Here is a 23067-nt window from a genome sequence, read left to right as displayed (position 1 = left end):
TATCATAGGGATCCACCCCTTTCTCTTAAAGAGTGCTAAAAACCCACTCTTGTTTAACAAATATCATATCGAATATATATGCTAATAAGTAAGAACATCAAACAGCAAGGCGTTAATATAAGGTGTTGCAGTAAATGGGGTTTTTCACTGGCGTTCTGCCCTCTTTAGTCTCATTGGTGCTAATAACGAATTTAACCATTCCATTTACTTGGACCATATTAATGAAAATTTTGGTTAGATTCCACCCTAGATGCCACTGCTTAACAGTGTTATTTAATTTCTAATCATGTCAATCATGCATTCAGCAAGCTCTTTCCAGGGGGAAAGTTCTATACGAGTTCAGTAACATGTTGCCAGAATCTATCAAATTACATCTCTGTTTCTTAGAGTGTTTCATTAGATCTATGTGTCAGAGGAAAGTGCTAAAATGCAAACTTTAAGCACACAAAATGGGTTCTACAGGGTCAACAGACTTATATTTAGTGTGAAGGTTGTTCCTTCTATTTGGCAAAGATTCATTGACAAAACATTACAAGGGAATTTCCAATGTACAGTGCTTCTTCTGCGATATAATCGTTCAAGGAAGTTCTCCAGATCTTCTTTCAAAACCTAACATTGTACTTCAACATCTGAGAAGCAAAAACTTAAAACTGAACCGAGACCACTGTAAGTTTTTCCAAAAGAGTATAGTGTACTTGGGTCACAAGATAGATGAACATGGACTTCACAAGATGCAAGAAAGGGTTAAAGCAATAATAAACAGCAAACATGTAACTGATGTAAGTAAACTGAGACATTTTTTAGGACTTGTTAACTATTACAAGTTTATTAAAGATCTGGCTTCTTAACTTTTTCCACTAAATCTATTATTAAAAAAGAGTAAACCTTTTATCTAGACTATGAAGCATGAAAAAAGCTTCTACAAAATAAAAAAAGAAATGGTTAGTGAGAGTGTACTTGTACACTTTAACTGGGACTTACCTCTTGTTTTGGCAATTGATACACTCCAGTCAGACTAAGCACAGTTAACACCATTAACGTAAATACAGTCAAATTGACATATAAGCAACAGGTATTTAATGGGGACTGAAGAAGTCCTTCTCTTACTACTATGGGAAAAAGTTTATTCCAGTAATGAATCACAAACTATTGCTATCCATTTTTCATCCAAAAAATAGTCTACCATTAATATCGGCTACAGGGATATTTAATTATGCTTACTTTGTCTCAGGCTTCAACTACAGTATAGAGTACAGAAGATCAGATGAACACTGTAATGCAGACTTTTTTTATCACATTTCCCTATTGAATATAAACCAAAGGCCATGGATGATTAGCAGTTGTTTTCAAATTGGTCAATTTCAATCTTTACTTGTTGATAGTAAAATTATTGCTGAAGAAACTGCTAAAGATGAGTATTTATCACCAGTTTTAGACGCTCTAAAAACGGAAAATCTGTAGAACAGTTTGGATATCGTGACAATGAACTAGGAGTACAAGACGGGTGGATTTTAAAATGCTGGAAGATATTTGTACCTCAAATTCAAATGAAACTTCAACAGCAAGTTCTAAATGAATTGTGTATAGGATATCTTGGCATTTTACAAAATAATGAAAGCTATAGCTAGAAGACACTGTACATAGAAAAGTATTGGTAAAGACATTGAAGAAGTTGCACGGTTTTGTAAAGTGTTGTCTTAAACAAAATGTATCAGCCAAGGAAATCAATCACCCTTGGCAGACTCCAAAAAGCCCATAGGATAGGATTCACATTGATTTCACAGGTCCTAATAGTGCTCAATACTATTTTATTGTAATGGACGCTTTTTCCAAGTGAGTCGAAGTCATACTAATTTTAGTTTTTATTGCTCGAGCCATGTTCTGGAATTATTGTTATTCAGAACACAATCAATACAATAATAAATTAATAAAGAGGGGTGTTTTAAGATGGTAAGTGACAGAAAATATCCTCCTAAACTATGTTTAGTGTTTCCTTGCAACCAGCTAAATACAAAAAACTAAATATTTCAAGTGGAATAGTGCTATTTAAAACTCTCTGTAACAATGAGAACAAGATACTGACCATGGAAACCCAAAGGAGTGGAGGAGCCGGTCAACAAAGGCTGTCACAAACTAATTAAGCCAAATAATGTTTTTAGCCCACACTTATCACAAGAAAACCAACTTCAAAATCCAATATTTTTCAATTGAAACATAAAAGTCCATAAAAAATAAGACCATAAAAAATTTAACTCTTTTGCACCAAAATATTTGAGGACTGGATGAAAATATTAGATAGACTTAACCACTTACTTAATATCATAGATCCAAGCCTATTGGTTCTCACTGAACATGGGTAAAAAATAAAAGAGAAGACAGTACAAAAATTGAGGGCTAATCATTAATATCTAAATAATACCTAAATATCCAAATGCCATAATATCTAAATAATAGTTGCAATCTCAAATCCTCATTGCTCAACAGAATAGTCTGAAACAGGGAAGGTGAAGGATTCAAAATTCAATTTGCTGTCGAGAATCTTTTCTTGGAAGGACAGAGTCACTAAAATTTAAAATTATTACTTTGAATTTTGTCTTAGATGGTATACCAGTTATTCAGAATTCACATAACACAACTATGGTTGGAAGGGTTGATTTAGCTAGTTTAAGACTTTTACTTTAGAGCAGTCAGTGACTTTAGGATAGCATTTATACAGGAGTTTTACCAAAGTCAAAAATCCAGCATTTAGTCAAAATATAGAATAAATTGTATGTTACCTGGGCCATGGGTGTATATAAGGAGAGGGACTCAGGGCTCTGAAGCCCCCCTCCAAATTTTGACAAAAACCAATAAAATAATGTTTTTAAAGCTAGAACACATTTAGTATGTCTTAAACCTCAACAATATTCTGGGATAAAATTCCTGAGCTCTTGCTTTGGAGGATATTTTATACCTCCAAAATCACCCAGTGTGCCAGCCCCATTCCTAGAGCTTACACAAGTTGATTTCTGTGTAGCTCAGGGCTGTATTGCTTGGGGGTCAAAGTGTACTATTGCTAGTGTAGAATTTATATATAACACGTTCACTCTCAGAGCTTACACATGCTGATTTCTGTATAGCCCAAGGTCCAACACCGTGCCACTTGGGAGTCAAAGTGTTAAATCATTGTAATTATTGTAGCTCTGGTGATTTGTAGTTTGTATTGAAGAAGTTAGTATTAATTTATTCCTTTGACAAAAATCTAAAATCTCTTTATTGTTACTTTGTCTGGCTGATACATTACATTTATACATTCTCAACATCCGATGTTGAATTGAAATTCCCACAAATTCATACTTTTGTTTGGTAATATATTAATATTATATTTAAAACTTTCTGGTTAAACAGTTTTCAAGTTGAATTTTTAGAATAGTTTTTTAATCTTAAACTTTTAACTGAGAAGATATTAAGTATTTAGTTGTTAATATTGCTTTATTAGTATTTCCATTCCTTGCAGCCTTGTAGAAAAAAGAAAATCCATGCAACTGAATAAATATTCCATAAACCTATGCTTGAACAGTTTCCACCTATAATCTTACCTCTTCCATCCAAACCAGAGGGAATAGACCCTCGGAAATATTCTGAACCAGGTGAAAGCCTTCAATCCTCCGCAAGTTCATATTGAATTGGATTCTCTTGGCAGCTTTCACTGGTGTTCCAGTTTGCTACAATCCAATGACAAGTTTAGTTCAGGTCACATTTTACAATCAAAAGATCACTTATAATAGATTGTTATCGTTCTACATTTTTGAGTAAATTAATACGTATAGGCAATAGACAATAAACAATATACTTTATTTTACATATTCTTTGAGAACAGTAAGAGAGTCATAAAAAAGGTAATTATACAAATCAAAATTGTATAAAACAATTATACAGATCAAAGCTTTGTAAATGATAGTCCAGTCACTGGTTGATGTTCAAAGCTCTCCAGTTTAAAAACTCGTCAATTGAGTAGAAAGGATGTTGGAGGAGCCATCTTTTCAGCATTTTCTTGGGGTTTTGTTCTGTCTTAATGTCGGTAGGTAGGGAGTTGAACAGCTTTGCACCCATATATGAAGGCTTCTCTTCAAATAATGCTGAATGGTGTTCTGGTAGTGTAAAATCTGCTGCTTGACGAGTGTTGTAAGAATGTAAATCAATGCCTCTGGTCAAGCCATTTTCATGAGCACATATTACTGTTTCTAAGATGTACAATGAAACCACAGTGAGGATTGACAGCTCAACAAAAGATGTTCTACAACTGTCTCTAGGCTGCAGGCCTGCCAGTATCCTGATACATTTTTTCTGTAGAGTCAAGGGTCTTTGTAAGTTGGCTACACTTGATTTTCCCCAAACAGTGAGACCATATCGGAGGTGTGCTTCAAAGAGTGCATAGTATGCAGTAATTGCAACTGTGACATCACTTATCGATTTTATTCGACGAACAACATAAAGTCCAGAGCTTAGTTTGCTACAGAGGTTGTCCACATGAGGTGTCCATTTCATTCCATTGTCCATTACGATCCCAGATACTTGGCTTCTTCCACAGTGTCAATGTTTGGCAATGGTCCAAAATCGTTCTTTCCTCTTCCAAAGACCAGTTGTTGCGTCTTGGCTTCATTGACTACCAAGTTGTTACTATGGCAATACTGAACAGCCATGTTCGTTGCAGTGTATGAAGAGACTTCCAGCAATTCAGGATGTTTATTACCTAAAAGTAGAACCGTATCATCTGCATACATAATGGTTTTTGAAAATTCTTCCAAGTAACCCGGGAGATCGTTAGTAAAAAGAACAAATAAGACAGGCCCCAGAACTGAACCTTGGGGTACGCCACTTGGTATTAGTAAAGGGCTAGATCTTATTGAACGGGACGTTCCTCTGTCTGTGCACACCTAGTCAACCACCTGTTGCCTGTCTGTCAGATAACTTTTAAACCATCTTGCTGCTGTTCCAAAAATCCCAAATGCTTCCAGCTTCTTAAGGAGTTGATTGTGGTCAAGACAATCGAAAGCTTTGGTGAAGTCTAATAGTACTGCAGTTGTTGTGTTGCCAGCTTCAAGTTGATCCACAATAAACTCCACCAAACTAGTAATAGCAGTTGTTGTGGATCGGCCCTTTATAAAACCATGTTGATGATTTGTAAGCATGCCATGTTCTACAACATGGTTCATGAGGCGAGAAAGTATGCTTTTTCAAACACCTTAGAAAACGTTGAAATCAGGGAAATAGGGCGGTAATTGCTTGCCTCTGTGGTAATGCCATGTTTGAAAAGAGGTATTACTTTGGCCAATTTCAGTCGAGTTGGGAACTTTCCTTCTTCAAATGACTTATTAATAAGGTGGGTTAGTGGTCCAGCAAGTTCCTCACTGCACACCTTCATTAGCTTTGAAGACACTTCATCAATTCCAGATGATGTTTTGGTTTTAAAGGAGGAAATTACTTTTTTCACTTCTTCTACTGTTGAATGATTAAGTGTCAGAGGTGGAGCACTGTAGTTGTGTGTAATATTGTAGTGAAGCATTGTCTTGGATTTGTAGCCAAAGCATTTTTAGCTGCAGTGGTGAATGTTAAATTAAAATAATCTGCCATGGTTTTTGGGTCAGTGATTTTCTCTCTATCTGGAATTATAAGTTGCTTTGGATTTTGGTGTGTTTTTGCTTTCCTTTCACCATTCACTATTTCCCATAAGGCCTTGGTCTTGTTGTCAGAGCGAGCAATTTGGGAAGATATTTCTAGACGCCTTAATTCTTTAAGCCTTAAATCATAAGCTTTCTTTTTGCAGGTGGTTTGTTGCTTATGCTCTAAATTTCCAGTAGTGTTGTAGAGTGTCTGGGCTCTTAGGAAGTCCTTCCTCAGTCTCTCTGCCTCTTCATCTGTAATTTTATTCTTCTTTTTTTCTTCACTCTTGATCGTTTCAGAGGACAGACATGGCTTATTATCATACTTACTGTGTTACTGAAAAGGTTGTAGGCAGAGTCAATATCTGGGGCTGCAAGTACATCATCCCATGATTCCTGACCTAACCTTGCCTTGATTGCTAACAAATTATTTTCGGAGAAATTTCGCCTTTCAGAAACGGGTGTTCTTGTTTCAAATTGTTGGCAAACTACTTTACAGAACTGAGCTGTGTGGTCAGAGATACCTACATCCAGTACTTGAACAGATATCTTCATCTCTTCCAAGTTGGTGCAAACACAGTCGATAGATGTCTGTGATGTTAGTGTTATTCACATAGGAGGAAGTGACATTCTGGTCATATTGTGGCTTCTCAACATTTCTTCATGCTTGATGCCATCCCGTTCAGGAATTAGACAGTTAATATTTATGTCCCCCATAACTACGACTGGGCAACTCCATGTTGGTATCACTTCCAGAGCTTGTAAAATTATTTCAAGGGATTCTTCTAAATTACCTTTGTTTCTGTAAGTGCCAACTGTATAGATATGTTGTTTTTGTATTTTTACTACCATCATGGTTATTTCACAGACCATTTCCACACTTATGTCTTCAATAGAGACAGGTTCAATGAATGTTTTTAAAGAATCTTTACAGAAAATCGCAACCCCACCTTTTATGTGATGTAGTCGACTGAATTCTGCAATTAAGGTGTAATTAAGGAGGTTAGTATTGTGTAGCTGATTTTTCTTGAATCCATGTTCTGTTAAAATTAGCAAGTCAGGTTCTGTCGTTTGCAAGAGATGGTTTACTATGTCTATTTTATTTTTAAGTCTATCAACATTCTTGTGCAGTATAGTCAAGTTTGTCTTTCTGGTAGCAACTTTGCCAGAGGTCACGTTCTCTTCAGTCTGTGGCAGACACGTACTAAAAAAGAAGAAGTGTTGTTATTGGGGTGGTTTCTTGAACTTAGCCTTAAATGTTTCAATGTTTTGTTGTAAAATTCTTCTAGTGTTTCTGATGGTTCTAATTTTGTTGCAGTGAAGGGTGGCCCTTTCTTCAAGGAGAATGTCTTTTTGTTTAAAGATAATAAGTTGCTCTTGACAGTTTTAGTTTTTAAGTCCACCTTGTCCAAACTAAGTATGTTTGATGTCTGAGGGTTTTTAAAAGAAATGGGCTGGCCATCGATTTGATTGGCAACAAATTTAGCAGTTTGAAGGGATATACTCATATGGTTTGTTTGTTTTTCTTTATTTTTCCTCATAGTATTGGATGAGCTCCTGTTGACAAATAATTTTGAAGTGAACTCTCTGGATCTTGAAGCTGTTTGTGTTGGAATCATCGCACTTTGAGTGCTCTGTTCATGAAGGATTGGTGTGTATGGAAAAGTAGACCTGCTGTTGAGCTGATCATTTAGGCTTTTAATTGTTATTTCCATGTTGTCTTGTCTAGATTTCATTTGGGCCAACTCTAATATAATGTTTGGCAGACTTTGAAATTTTGTTTCCATTGGTGTAAAACTTGTTGTAGTTTGAGTCCCATTTTCTATAGTTGTTTTAGTTTCGAGTTGCTCACTTTCTTTTAGGTATAACTCTTTGTTTAACTGGGAATTTTGTGTTTCAAGGTATTTAATTCTGGTGATTTGATCTTCATTGAGTTTTCTTGTTGTTTATCGTGGTCTTCAAAGATTTTTTGAATTTCCTTATTCTTGTGCTTTTCTTTTTGAATAATACTTTGTAAGTCTGATAACTCTTGAGTTAAGGCTTCAATCCTACTAAGATATTTGTCTTCTCTACTGGTAAATTCTTCGATCCTTGCTTCACTGCTTGCCAGATGGCATTGAGCACATGCCAACTTGTTTTCCAGAACAGCTAGATGCTCTTTTAATAGCTTATTCTCTTCAAGCAGTGCCGAACCTATTTTAGCAGCCATCGTCAGCTTATCATCTTCATTTGCATTCTGTTGTAGGAGATTGTTATCCACAAGGCTCTTTTCCAAAGTTTTAATGGAACTATTGAGAATTTCATTTTCCAGACTATTTGAGTTAACAGATGTGCTTAGAGAAAAACTGTCATTACTTACATCACCTGTATGGTCAGCTAGAATGTTTTCTGTGTTAAAACGAGGGCTGGGTTGCTCTGTAAGTGGAAGCATTTTGCATTGATTGCATTTCCATGTAGTATGGCCAGCCTTCAATAGTTTCCTCAGATCACCATTTGAAAGTCCAGCGCATTTTGCATGGAACCAAAGTTTACAGTGTCCTGTGCAAGCTACCGAAGAGTACTTGACTCCTATACTGCATACACCACATGGATTCTTAGACATAATGCAATACAGAAGAAAAAGTTGGCTCAAATTGGGGTTAAGTATGATATAGAATAGGTCAAAGATAAAAATTGGGCAGTTTTGGCAGGTTCCAGTAGTTAATTTAATAAAAAAGGTAAAAAGCTGACAGTTTTTTTATATCCTGGTTTGGCTGGTTCCAGTAGTTAAATAGATAAAGCAGGTAAAAAGATGACAGTTTTTTATATTCTGGTTTGGCTGGTTCCAGTAGTTAAAAATGAAAAAAGCTGACAGTTCTTTATATCCTGGTTTGGCTGGTTCCAGTAGTTAAAAGTGTAAAAGGATAAAAAGCTGACAGTTTTTTTATATCCTGGTTTGGCTTGTTCCAGTAGTTATCTAATTAAAATATGTATAAAAATTAAAATAAGGTATGCTAGGTATGCGTGCCAGTGCACAGTCAGCAAAATACTCTAGCATTAATGACACACTTAGCGTCACCATTAACAATCACTCCAAAATGTAATTGTTAATAAAATTATAATAAAATATGATGCACTGTAAAATCTATGTACAATAATAATATTACAAAAATAAATTAATTTTCATTCATAAGATCTCATATAATTTAGTGGCACATCTCTGTTTATGATATTAAAAACTTGCAAAAAGTATATTATTAGTTGTGGTTTTGAACTGAAGACCCTCAGGTTATGAGTCTATTATTCAATCAGGTAAGCCACAAAGAACTCTGACAACAGAAGTTAATTTCATTCAATCAAAGTTTCCCCACTGACTGGAAGATAACAGATTGACTGTTGATATTGGGTAGAGTGTTATCAAGTCCAAGGGTCATCTCTGATAAGAAGGTAGACCTTTCTTATCTATAAAGTTGCAAAATACAGGAAATTATCACAATTGTTTTTTTAGTTCTTTGAGATTTTACAATTAAAAAAGAGTCAAACATCAAAAATACCACCTTCCAATTGTAGCACCTTAAAAACTACACAACTTTACCTGAAATTTTCACACAAAAACACTTTTTAAGTCACTGTAAAATCATAAGTTTTGTGGAGCCAAATTAATACACAACCTGTCTCATACTCTCCTCCAGTAATTGACATTAATACACACATTATAATACTTATAAAAAACTTCATGATATTAACACAACCTCATTGATCTTCTACTCCAATTAACTTTAAAAAATATTAGATAGTATCTTAATTTTAACCTCATGCACCTGGGTTCAAAGTTTGATTCAGACACTAGAATTCCACATGCTAACTAACAATAATTTGAATCTAGCCTGAAAGTAATATGGTTCAGATCATCCGTAAAAATCATCTACTGTTCATGGTACTGAATATAAGTTGAATAAATCAAATAAAAAGCTATAAACACATTTCATAACCTTTTAACATGTTGATTGTCATGTTGTATTTTTATATGTCCTGATTGCTGACAGTACCACATGTGGTACACCATTCTTATTTCCAAATTTATGTTAAATCAGTTACATACACATTAAAGTAGCTTTTTCTTGTATTTGTAGACTATTGTTTTGTTTTCAACCTTGGAATTTAAAATACTGAATGAATTTTGTGTTTGTTGGTTGGAAATACTCCCTGCAACAGTTTTGCTACTAATTAATTATTGGAGGACTAATAATAAAGTAGACATTCAATTAGATAAGTACTTGAATTTGAAGTCAAACTAACTATAATAATGCAGTCCCAGTAAGATGAAATGAAAGACCATGTGCCATCATAAAACCAAAATATTAATTTCTAAACTTATTTAAAGAGTAAATTACAAAGTATTAAAGTTAGGTTAGTCAAACACATATCTTACTGTCCTAATATACTCCGCCAGATATCTTACTGTCTTGTCTTCTGTATCATGGGACTTTTCAAAATCACTCAATGAAGATGTTAAAAGGTAGACATGAAGAAATTGCAATGTTAAAAGGCATCATGAGTTTGAAATAGTAGATTTAAACATTTAAGAATGTGTGACCAATCCTGTTAGTATTGAAATAAAAGTTATCATCCATAGGAAATATTAAGAAAAAGAAATCTTTAGATCCACTCCTCCCATTGAGAAGTTGGTGACCTGTCAGTGATTTATGTGGTAAGGCTGGTTATTTCATCATTAAGTCATCAATCCAAAAGCTGCAATATACTTCCTCAATCTTCTGATTGTATAAGTCAAGGTCTTCAGCTCATATACATATTACACACTACTGATTTCTCTGCTGCAGGCGTAGAACTTTTCTTTGGGATCGTACTACTCCTAAGGCAGATACCAACTTCATAGAATACTGTGTACATTTCAACCTAGAAATTGTACATTTTTTAGACTTTAAAGCATTTGCTTTGATTTAGTAACGGAAACTGTCATAAATTTCCAAATAAATTATAATATGTTGTGGACATTGTTTTAAGTGCATTACAGTATAGTGAAATGAACCAACGTGTTAACATTTTCAGACCATCAAAATTCATGTGGACACAGCTAGAGTGTATTTCAAGGTACAGTGCAAACTCATTAAATCGGACTAACCAGGACCATGGCCGATTCGACATAACGAAAATCCGAGTTAAACAGAGAATGTTGAAAAATAAAGAACAACATTAACAGTACACTATTCGTTTATTGCAGGAAAACACTTAAAATACACATCACGATACAGTATGTACAGTATATATTAATTTTTCTGAAAGGATTTCGTTAATTTGAGTTTCATCAGCTTTGAATGCTGTTTCCGTGCCGTGCGGCCACACATCCTTTTCAACATGAGAAGATCAGCCAGTTTTGTCTCTTTTGTTGCTCAAAATAAACCATTAACTCGCCCAAATGAGATATGACATAAAGGGGTCTGACTTTACGAGGTTGCACTGTAAGTTACTATTGAGAATGTTAATAGTTTGTGTCTACAGATACAAAATATTCTTACAATAAAAAGTTATCATAAGTAAAATCATCAGAATTTCATCCAAAAAAAAGGTCATTTCTGTAAATTAAACTAAGATAACTCACAGGCTCAATATAGAGGGCACTGGTGTGCAAGTCTCGATGTGGTCTCATCCCTCGAGCGTAGTTGCGGAACTCTGGATCTCCCAGGTAGAAGTGAGGGAGAGACATCACTACGGGTGCTTCTGTTGGAGGTACATCAAGTTAATTTTCATCGGAAAAAATTAATCCATGCTGATTCGGATAAATTAACTCTCATCAAAGTATTTGTTTGTACCTATACAAGTTTATACTACATAAGTTAGAATCTTATAAACTCATTAACTCACTCATACACTGACTGATGTCCCGCACTCCGTTGTGTTGGCAGAACTGATCCTTGCCTTCAAGGCAGTAGCAGGAATTCTCTGTGTTGTTGGCCACACTGTTCAACCACTGTTCTGATAGAATGAACTTGTATACTAGCAGACCTTGAAGATAATCCTCGTTTTCAAAATACAGAGATAACACTCTGGAAGAGTTATGGATATTTAGAATTTAAGTATACCTTAAGATGATCCTTACTGTAACCAAAAATGGCAGTAACTAAATTAATCTCTTCATAGATAATACAACTTGAAACACAATATCAATATATCATTTTCAATACTTATGCTCTTTTGTACATCAGAGATGAAATGTGTTCTGAGCTAAATGGGGTATCCTTACTATCTTTAGAAAGTCATATCAGGAATCCAAAACTAAATAAGCCAAAATATAGTAGAAGACATTTGTAAGAAATCTATGACAAAGAACTGTCTTTTTTTGTAATGTATAAACACAGATTCAAAAGCAAATCCCACACTCTCAATTATTTAATCTTCATACCATATTTGGAGATGCAGAAAAATATTTAAAGTTGATTACCTCAACTACATGAAATTGGGAATGAAATTTCATATACAGTTTTAGAAATAATTTATGTACCTTCCCTCTGTGCTTACTGAATGTAAATGTTCGAACTGCATTAAGACTCACTGGCAGATATCAGAGATAAAGATGGCTATAGAGTCAGTCGAGTGGAGGAATGGAGGAAAAGTTTGGGTATCACTTCCATGCAGTTGGTCACACTGAGAACCAGGCTGCCACATCTCCAGCTGTGTTTTGTTGTTTAACTTCATTAAGTTTCCCACCTGCATTATATCCCTCATGCCTCTGTTCTCCTCATAGGGACCTCTAAGATTGTTGATTTTCTGCAGAAATAAATAGTTCATATTAAGATATTGTTGAATGATTTTATGAATATATAAATACATTTTAATATCTTTAACCATTTTAGGATTATCCTTATTCTAGAATATAACACTAATTTTAAACTGTATGGGTGATGAAAATAGAATGAAATGTCAACTGACAGAGGAATGTGAAAATATTAAATGAGAGACATAACTGTGTCATATCTCCTATAAAAATATTTATTCAACTTTGACGGTTTGATCAAAATTTAATGAAGGATCAAATATTAACAAACACACATGAAGCAATATTATCACGAATAATCAACATGAACGCATTGTTTGGTGTCCTTGACACATTAGTAGTTGTTCAAGCCTGACCAAGTTAGATACTTCTGATCAAATTCAAACAAACTTGATTAGGATCGATTGGCTGACATTGGATCAGAGTTGATCTCATAGTAATTCGTGTAACAAGGCACATAAATTAAGTTCTATTACTAAGCAGCTTTCACATCTCTCGAGAACACCTTATCTCACAATGAAGCATTTTCTATAACAAAGACCCCAAAATGATAAGATAAAATGGGACATGTACCTCTGAGGAAGAATTAGTTCAAAATTAAAATAAGTCAATCTTAACTAAAAACATCTATTGAACTTTAACATAATTCTATATCTAGATGAAAATTTACTATTTAGGGCTTAATTTTTCTAAACTTTTATACTTGATTACCTCTTTGGACCTCTGAAGTTAAGAAATATTACATCCTCAGAATAATTAATGAAGTGAATGTTAAGTTTAGCTCCATTTCACCTTGGTGCAGCGTTGGAATCTAATACTGTCACAAACTTGACTCCTGGAATCTGAAGTCATGTTCGTCTAAATAGATCCAAAAAGGTTGGTGACGAAAAGAAGCTAGAATGATCTCTTTACATTGTTTTGAGTCAGAGACAACTAGACTACAAAATATAGTGTAATTTAGGTGAAGAGGTATTCTCATTGTCTCATCAGGTGCACAATTGAGTGCACTAAAATTTTGTAGACACAATATCAAAAACTGTGCTAAGAGGAAAGTGAATTGTAGCTAAATTGAACATTCACATTGAATCAAACTTTCCCACCATTGTTAAGTTATTAATGAAGTTTGATGCATATTCAATGGGTGAAGTGAATAAAGCTGAGCAAATGCTCTTTCCTCCAAAAAATGAGTACGTACTCCAGTTTTATGTGAATAAAAAGAACTTGCTCAGTGGAGGCTCGAAGCACTTTCTCATGTTGACGACTAGACAATTGAATTGGAGTATCTACTCATCTTTTTAGGTGAATAAAAGTAGGCACTTGCTCCAAAATGTGAGCAGGTACTCCAGAAATTACCGATCTACTCATTAGTAGATACAACTTGCTCAAGTAAAGACGTTCAATCTTGTGATGGCAGAGTTTTTACCTTTTCGTGCTGCAAAACTTTACAGAGAGCGTCGGGAATCTCTAGAGCAAGACTCCCGAGCTCTTTATCGTTTTAATAAAATGAATGTTGAGTGGATTAGTGATAATTTTCTTGGGGAAAACTTTGAAAGGCGTGGTGGTGCATTGCCCAATTTGGACAGAATGCGTAATTTTCTACGATATGTTGGTGATCCTGGGTTTCAGAGTGGTGTTGCCGAAGATGTTGATATCGACAGAACTACAGTCACAAAAACCATTTCAGATGTAATGGCAGCTATATTACTGAAGAAAAACGTATGGATAAAATTTCGTTCTACAAGAGAAGAAATGGAACAACGAAAAGCCAATTGGCAAGAAAAGTACAGATTTCCCTCAGCCATTGGAGCTGTTGACTGCACTCAAATACCTATACGCATGCCTTCTAACCATGGCGATGAATATATAAATAGAAAGAGGTTTCCAAGTATAAATGTGCAAGCAACTTGTAATTTTGCTGAAGAGTTCACAAGCGTAGATGCTTCTTGGACAGGTTCAGTGCATGATGCACGAATTTGGAGAAATTCAGATATTTGCAGAATTATGGAATTCAATCAAGCTAATGCACTCCTAATTGGAGATTCGGGTTACGGGATATCTCCCTGGCTTATGATGTCCTATGAAAACCCAATAACCGCTAGAGAAAGGGCATACAATCTGTGTTTGGCCCAAGAAAGAGTAATAATTGAACGTTGTTTTGGTCAGTTAAAACAACGTTTCCCAATTATGCAAAACAAAATTAGGATTAAAACTGAAAATTTTCCATTGATCGTTGTTTGTTGCTTTATTCTTCATAATGTAGCAAAATGCCTAAGTGATGAAGACTTTGACTTTAACATTGAGGAAACGCAAAACAATGAAGTTGGCAATGTAGAGAATCGTAACGAAAGAGACATACGCAATAGAGGAAAACAGAGAAGAACCGAAATTGCTCGGCTGATACATGGAGCTTAACAGCTTAAAAAGAATGTACTGTGTAAATAAATGTTCTGGTAAAAGAATAAAAAATACCTACCTACTTCCAATTCCTAAAAAAACACACAAAAAACAAAAACAATACCAAAAATATCTAAACTCTGGGGTCGTAATGACCGTGTTTACGTGCGTACGACTTTCAATAGAGCCAGTCTTACAGCCGTAAAACCAGTGTCTGGGACAGTCGCTCAAGGGTCTTATGTAGGCAGTGTGTATGTATACAACACGGCCACAAGCCTTGTTGTAACACAGTAGGACCTAACCTTTGCTTGTGGCCGTGTTGTATACGCGGTTGTACACACTGCCTACATAAGACCCTTGAGCGACTGTCCCAGACACTGGCTTTACGGCTGTAAGACTGGCTCTATTGAAAGTCGTACGCACGTAAACACGGTCATTACGACCCCATAGTTTAAATATATTTGGAATTGCTTTTGTTTTTTGTGTGTGTGTTTTTTTTAAGAATTGGAAGTAGGTAGGTATTTTTATCCTAGGATCAGGATGAGAATTTATTTTACATTATTATACATTTATTACAGAGTAGTGAACTCCAATCCATCACAGTAAGTTGTTGAATATGAAGTTCCAATCATAGTTTGTAGTTCCTCTGTTGAAATCCCGTTTTGCTCAGATGGTGCTGTTGATTGTGGCTGGTCGATTTCCTTAGATTCTTCTCGTTTCAATTGTATATCAACCAATTTTTCGGCTTTTTTGAAGTACTCAAGCTGCTTAAGTAACACCAAACGTTGTAGCTCAATCAAGGTCAAATCTTTAGTTTCCTCAGTTTCAATTAATTAAAGTTTTTGATTTGCTTGTTTAACGTTTGGTCCTGTTGCTTTACGTTGTTCAGCAGTTGAATCTTGCGTTTTTCCTTGTCGATTCTCAGTTGTTTTGTCCAAGCTAGTCTCAAAGTTGGTGGAATCCACCGAAGAGTCAAAAGAAACACTGTTTTTATTCTGAGTCTCTTCAGTCCCCGCAGTAACAACACCTGAAAACGTAAAGTTCTTTATTACAAGCGTAGTTCTGAAAAACATTAACACAAAGTATACCAGTACAATATGAAGAAAAAATGAGAGTTTATTTATCATGCCAACAAGATCAAATAACTGTTATAAAAGGCAAAATTATTTTTTTAGCAGTTTTAACTGAACTTACCTTTTAAACGCACAATAGCCAGGCTGTCGGTGTCACCTTCAATAAAATTAAGTAACTCCTCTTCCCATGGTTTCAAGATAACCTTCTTGTTGCCAGTCTTGTTAGTATCTGCCTTTGACTTCACTCTACTCTTCATATTATTGAATTTTTTTCAAAATTTGCCTTGAGTCGAGATGCAATCCCAATTCATTATCGATTCGATTTTGAATCTCTTCAATGGCTCTGTTTCTTTTGTTTTTGATACTTGGTATATTACTCTTTTCCAAAATAACTGGATATTCCTTTATAATCGAAATAAAATAAGCCTGGTTTTCAAGTTGTGGGTTATTCCCTTTATCACAAGCCATCACTTGTTTTGTTGTAACTCGTGAGACAACTAAAACAACAATGCGAATGTGGACGCTGAATATTAGTGTTATCTGCTCGATATCTGGACAAGTTGCAACACGTATGTCTAGCACAAAATAGGGAAAGGGAACTGTGAGCACTTGCTCCATTTGCTTGAGCAAGTCCTCTGGCCCAATATTGACTTTTTTTCACATCGAATCAGAGCACTTACTCGTGTTAGGAGTTACTCCTCACTACCTGAGCATCTGCTATGGAGCATGTACTCCAACTTTATTCAATTCACCAAATTTAAGAAAAGTAATCATTTAGTAATAAGCAAATGAGGATTTTGAAATAAAGGAATTACATACATGAGCCAAAAAGGAGAAGGCAAAGTCAGAAGAGTTTTCTAGCTTGCGGATGGTGGGTGGAGCATATTCAGGGAGAGCATTACAGACCATGGCAGCAGTACCTTCAGCATCGCCACAGTGCAGCACGATCCCATCAAACAGGTATGCTCCAACCCGCACTGGATTCAGGATAGAATCTATTCCAGGAAATAAGGTTGGTACAGCATCATTAATCAGAGACACCATCGACGGTGCGAAGCTCTCTACTAGTATGGCTGCTCCCTATTGAAAAGATAACGCATAAGTTCATTTTGCTACACTAGACAAAATAATAAATTATTAATTTATCATTGTTATAGTTGTTTAATTTAGCTGTACATTGTAATTAATTCATTTCAGAGGTACGGTTATCTAGATTGATTACAAATATCCAACAGAGTAATCTCTTCAAACTTCTAAAGTTCTCTTTAAAATTTCGAAATTCATCAACTAACATATAGGCCAACATTGAGAGTGACTACTATGTCATCCAGAGAGGCAGGTTCTGTCAGGTCTTTGCGGAATCGATAGTTTGTGCGGGACATGTAGACAATTGAGTCCTTCTTGAACTCTATTGGAATTTTCTCCGTGAACTGCCTAAAACAGACAAAGCAGAGTAAAGTAAGTTGTAAATTTGTTTTGTAAAATGTAAAAGTACTTGAGGTTTTACAACTTTCTGAAGTAAATATATTTATTGCCAGTCATTCATGAGTTATTGAAAATGTTTCCAACTATGTACTGATTACTGCCAAATTTGCTAAGGAACAGTCAATCATAATAATGGTTAGTAACAAAGATACATCTCCACCATACATGATATTCATTCTTGTTATCTGTTTTAAAACTAATCATTACTAAGAATTTTAAAAATTATTTTCACTTAAATTGTATTTAGTGTTTAGGTGAATTGGTACCTCAATTTAGTACTTAAAAGAAACAAAGCTTAAACACAGATCTGTAAATACAAAACATTATTTAGTAAAGAATATTTTCTAATTTAATATAATAAATTTAAATCTGGCTTTGCCACATTGTTGTATTTATAGCCAAATTATAAATACATCATCATAAGTTATAATATATGTTTTGTCTAATACAATTTAATAAATCTGAATTAATTCTTTTGAGTGGAAATTAAGTTAACAGAATAATATTCAAATTTGTTATTGTTATAGAGGAAACTTGTATTAAACATGCAGTGTGCCTGCAAATTCATGATACTATATTTGAAATACGTGAAGGTTTGTTTTATTCAGCATATTATCTTAAGACCATTTTTCAGCAAACAATCTTAAGACCATTTTATATATATAAAAGGAAAAAACAGTTTTTATAATATAGTAGGCTACTAGCAATTACTCCCACACAATTTATTTGTAGAATTCCACGTTTTTAATTTAATACCTCTAACGATATTAGTTAGTAATAATTGAACTATTTGGGATCAATATGGAGAAAACCTAAAGTCAGTCTACTGCATTATCTTTTTTTACATTACTTTCAAGAGTATTTGTGGGTGCTATTTCAGAATAAAGGTATGCCTAGGTTTTATTCTTATATATAAGTAATGTACATGCCAAATTTTGTACAAATCTAACTACTAGGTTTTGTATGATTAAGTTTGAACCATCCAAATATCCAAACATCTTCACAAACTTTTGCATTTATAACATAAATATAGGATCTATTTATTTATTCATTGATTTTTAGAGTGTGACAACAATAAGTTTGTGGTTATAATCGTTTCAGTTAACATGAAAATTTGATTAATCGAGTCTCCAGTGTAACTATTTAACATTTAAATTTAAATTATTTCAGCAATAGTATTGTATTAGTGGATTACCGTTAGTTAACCATATCATTTAATTCTTTGTTTGTAAGGTGAGTGAAGAAACTGAATATTTGTTTGAGGGGAAATATAATTGATGACAGGTTTTCTTTTCTTACAGCACTCTGCCAGATACTTACTAGCTCTATACAGAACACCAAGTAGAAAATAAATTTACTTGACACCTCAACTGCGGCTCTCTACTGAGTGAGACTGTCAACTCTCATTTTGATTCTGCACTGTAAGGTGTCTGCCACAGTCAACATGTTAAACCCTCCCTAGCGACTGTGAATAACTTTTTCACTGGACTTAGTTGATAAGTGGTTCTTACTTCTAAAGGCTACAATTTTGAGATTCTTGTCTGCAACTCCCTTACCATAATTTGAAGTACTGAACAGAAATTTTTCTAAAGTGATTAATACATAACCCTTTAAGTAACAGCGTAAGAGCAGAAACACATACTGGCTGAAGGAATTGTACAGAAACAAAATAGCTTCTTCAACCATTACAATGTTGGGGGGTTAGAAACATTTCATTTCTGTCAGCATGGCTACACAATATCTGGAAAACTAATTAAGGTATACTAACTTGAAAGTTTGCATGAAGCTATATTTCTATATAGGCAGGATTTCAATGATGGTGTATATCCGTCTATCTTTAACCCTCATTATGAAAAAATTCATTGTCAGTCCACCCTTTCTCTATGAAATATGAGTTGAAATATATGAAATATTGGCTCCTTAAACTTAAATTTTAAACACAACACTGGATCAATTCCCCTTACCACTCATAACATTTACTTGTACTTGTCAGGAAGTGTAGGGTATGGTCATTTATAAAGTGAATATTCACGGGCTTTCACTGTGTGTTCACTTGTGAAATTGGTTAAAAGAAATATAACTGATTGCAATAAAAAATTGCTCGTTACAATAAGTATAGATTTTGTGTTGCCATTAACATTAACAATATAGAAATCAGTACTCACTCGTAAACGTAAGGACCAACTTGGCTGAAAGCTGGAGATTCAAGTCCTGTGATCACACCCACAGCATTGGTCACGTTCCAAAGGTAAATTTTGGTGAGGAAAGGCTCCGGTTGGTGCAGCCACCGAGATAACATATCAGAGTCATTTTTAAGCTGCACCAACTGTAGAAGACACCAAAAACTCTATTCTACATTTATCTTCCAAATAAAAAGTTAATAATTTATCTCATAATATTGTACTCTTATTGTTACTGACAGTGTAATTTTCTTCCATATGGAAGTTAAGTTTAGTTAAATAATTTTTTAATGACATTCAAGCTCTAATTTAAAAGCAATTCATATAGTTACTACAATGGCAACACATTTGTGTTTACTTTTTATGGGACTGTGCTTATATAAAACTTAAAGAAGTAAAGGCATACCATACATAATCTTGACGTTCTCAATTAAAAAGTAATATTCTTCAAAAAGCAGAGTTGCTTCTAGAAACAAAAGAGTTAATCATTTTGTTTAAATTTTCTAATTTATGTAAACTTGACTACTAAGGCACTTGTGTACAGTTTTTACTATGTTAATTTATTTATTTATTAAAGTTGGAATGGTTATCTTAATAGCTAGTACAACTGCATGAAAAACTCATTATTAATAATGCAAAATGAATTAATTGATACCCGAGTGATGACAAGTCTGGAGATAGTTGGCACAGCTACCAGGTACACAAACAAGGCAGCCAACAGCACCACAATTGACAGTATTGCCAACCTCACGCAATTCTTGTGTTTCAGATCTGACCAAATCTTCTTACTACAAAATGCATAATAATAATAATAGTATGTATATTTATGAAACATACACACAAACATTGGGTACTGGGATTGACAACCCATGATGGGAATTTCATTGCACAAACCTTCCTTTTTAACCCCTTAACGATTTTTAGGTACCTAAGATAATTTTTTTTTTTTTTTTGCTGAATGCACTGTTGTTTTTCACTGAGACAGGGTTGTAAGGTTTAGAATTATACCTTTTTATGCAAAACAGTAATTGTTAATGTATTTTTTCAAATTTATTTTGTCCAATAAGCCATTTTCACTATCTTTGTGCCATCACCACGCAAATGAAGCCAAATGTCTATTTGTGTATATATGGTACAATAAACACTAGAAATAAAACCATAAAACACTCCAGAAGAGGTGACATGTGGTAGCTGTCTGCACTGTGCCACTACAGTGAACTCACCAAGGTGCAAAACACTCATGACAGAGGATCAAAGAATTGCTGCCGTCTAGCAGAAAATTCCAGAACTACTTGTACGACGTGCAGTTGTGATAGAAATGCTTCTTGCACAACATTACAGCGGAAATAAAATAAAACGAGCAATAAAATTATGTGTAATATTATGTCAGTAGCAGACTTTTACACAATCACAATGAACATATTACATAAAAAACTGTAAAGGGTTTAAAAGGGCTAACATTTTAAAGGTATTTCCATCATGTGGCACATCATTTCAAAGAAGAAGAGTTGTAAAAATTAGCTCTCTAAGTTAATTTCTTCTAACTTAATGTCCAAAAGAATGTTATCTTTGCTCTATAATTTTGAACAGAGTAGTCAGCATAAATTGATTTCCTTGGTGATGATGGCTTTCCCATCAAAAACTTAAAAATAATACTTAATACCCATTTAAAACTTTTAAGTTGTTCCCAACCCCCATTTTCGGTTAGAGGGAGTAATTATGTTATTCATCACAAATTTCCTTTCATATACCAAGAGGAATTTCGTTAATTTTATTCTCATTCATTCAAAAATCAAAGCGGATCAGAGGGTCTTTGTGACACCTAGATTTTTGCACTTTATACTAAAGAGAAACAAAAACAGGAAAGCTGTATTGTTGTTCTTACAGATCATAGAAGCCAAGTTACACCAGGCAAATCAAGCAACAAAAATTAATATTCCATATTTTAATCAATTCTTAAACATATACAGTAATTTCTGAAACTAATATGTTAGTATCACATTTTACATTTTAGATATAGTTTCAATACTTTATTATGCTCCATAGTGTATATAATACACATCCACTGCAACTCTACATACATCATGAAGAAGATACCTTGGATATCGAAAGGCCTCACAAAACAATAAAATGTATTAAATATTGGTTTTATGTTTTTAATGTAATTTAACAGTGACCAATATAAGCTCCTTATACAGCATACATCATCATGTTTTGTCCTTAGCTAATTCATTAAAAAACATACCTTTCTCTCCTACAATCTTGCAGCCATATTGTTGCTTTTGATGCCTTTACTTCCATTTAACACATTTCATAAACTCAAGCAAAATTAAAAACTCCACAAACATAAATATCTTTCAAACAAAATATTTTTTAAAATTTAATTTAAAAAACTAAGTAACATAAACCAAGCTTTCATGTCAATAGTGGTTTATTCTATTTAGACTGTTATAAAACAAATCGAGAAAGAGTCAGACCAATTTGAAAACAATGATTTATTGGAACAATTTCCAATACATTCCAGTATACCTGTATTCAATATACCTGAAATGGAACATGAGAGAAGTGACAGAGTGGCCTCATTTTACCACATGGTAGTTGCATGCAGGAAATGACTGATTATAATCAAATTGTCGCTGTTGAAATTCAAACATGTAATGTCCCGATTTCTACTTGATAACCACTCACCCAACTATTTGAATCCATATTTACAGAGTCATGGTGTGTCAGCAAACTTGGTTTGCAAAACACATTACCATTACTAAAAAAATAACAATTAAATGATTAATTATTTCTTAAAAAAGCTCACAATTGAATTTAATATACTCAATATAATATAATTAGATGGCAGAATTTGAAAACAATTATAAATTTTCCCTACAGCTTAGTTCAGAAGGGATAATCCAAAATTTTGGAGATTTGTACAACACATGAGAGTGACGGATAAGTAAAAAACCAATACTAAGGTAACTGTATGACTGTAATACTGTGTCCACATGTGGTGCGTTCCTGTGAATATAAAAGATTAGTAATGAATCAAATAATTAAAAATTAGACGGTCTGAAGTAAATATGTGCTTTTTAGTTTGCATTCAAAACTATAATATCTATAACTCTCCATTATGATCAAAGGACGGATCCAGTACTTATTTTCAGATGAGGCTATCTTGGTTTTAGTTTACTGTGATTATCTTTATTGAACATGTGATTTTGCATTTTGACTCAACAAAAAAATCATATGTTTAGAAAAAATTAACTAATTCTCAAAGTTCAAGTAAATTTTACTTCTTATGGTCAAATACAAAAGTGTTTACGATCTTTTTTTCATAAAAAGTATTTTTTCCAAAATCTCGGAGAGGGCCACGGCCCCTCCTCTGTAGCTGCCAATGTTATGATCACACTCTCAAAGATCAAAACCTTTATCTAACCATGTCACTGCTGACATCAGCTACACCCCCTTTTTATAAGATAATCCTCTGATAAATGATTGGAAGGTATCTTAATCTGCTAATCTATTTCTGA

The 23067-nt window shown here is 34.1% G+C and overlaps 1 protein-coding gene across 1 annotated transcript in view; it reads right to left on the bottom strand.

Annotated features, from left to right (window-relative positions):
* The window catches only part of LOC124362042 (sensory neuron membrane protein 2-like), a 31802-nt gene extending 9096 nt beyond the window's left edge, over positions 1–22706 (bottom strand). Inside the window, exons 1-9 of the mRNA XM_046816198.1 lie at positions 21792–22706; positions 20202–20334; positions 19532–19692; positions 17174–17315; positions 16701–16961; positions 12193–12407; positions 11505–11686; positions 11242–11360; positions 3579–3704 (exon numbers count right to left, since the gene is read on the bottom strand). Coding sequence (XP_046672154.1) covers positions 3579–3704; positions 11242–11360; positions 11505–11686; positions 12193–12407; positions 16701–16961; positions 17174–17315; positions 19532–19692; positions 20202–20334; positions 21792–21847 — 1395 coding nt within the window. The 5' untranslated portion in view covers positions 21848–22706. The remainder of the gene's footprint in view (positions 1–3578; positions 3705–11241; positions 11361–11504; positions 11687–12192; positions 12408–16700; positions 16962–17173; positions 17316–19531; positions 19693–20201; positions 20335–21791) is intronic.
* Positions 22707–23067: the final 361 nt, after the last annotated feature.

This window comes from Homalodisca vitripennis, chromosome 5 (assembly GCF_021130785.1).
Source record: "Homalodisca vitripennis isolate AUS2020 chromosome 5, UT_GWSS_2.1, whole genome shotgun sequence".
Classification (NCBI taxonomy): Eukaryota; Metazoa; Arthropoda; class Insecta; order Hemiptera; family Cicadellidae; genus Homalodisca; species Homalodisca vitripennis.
This window is presented reverse-complemented; position numbering and strand designations above follow the sequence as displayed.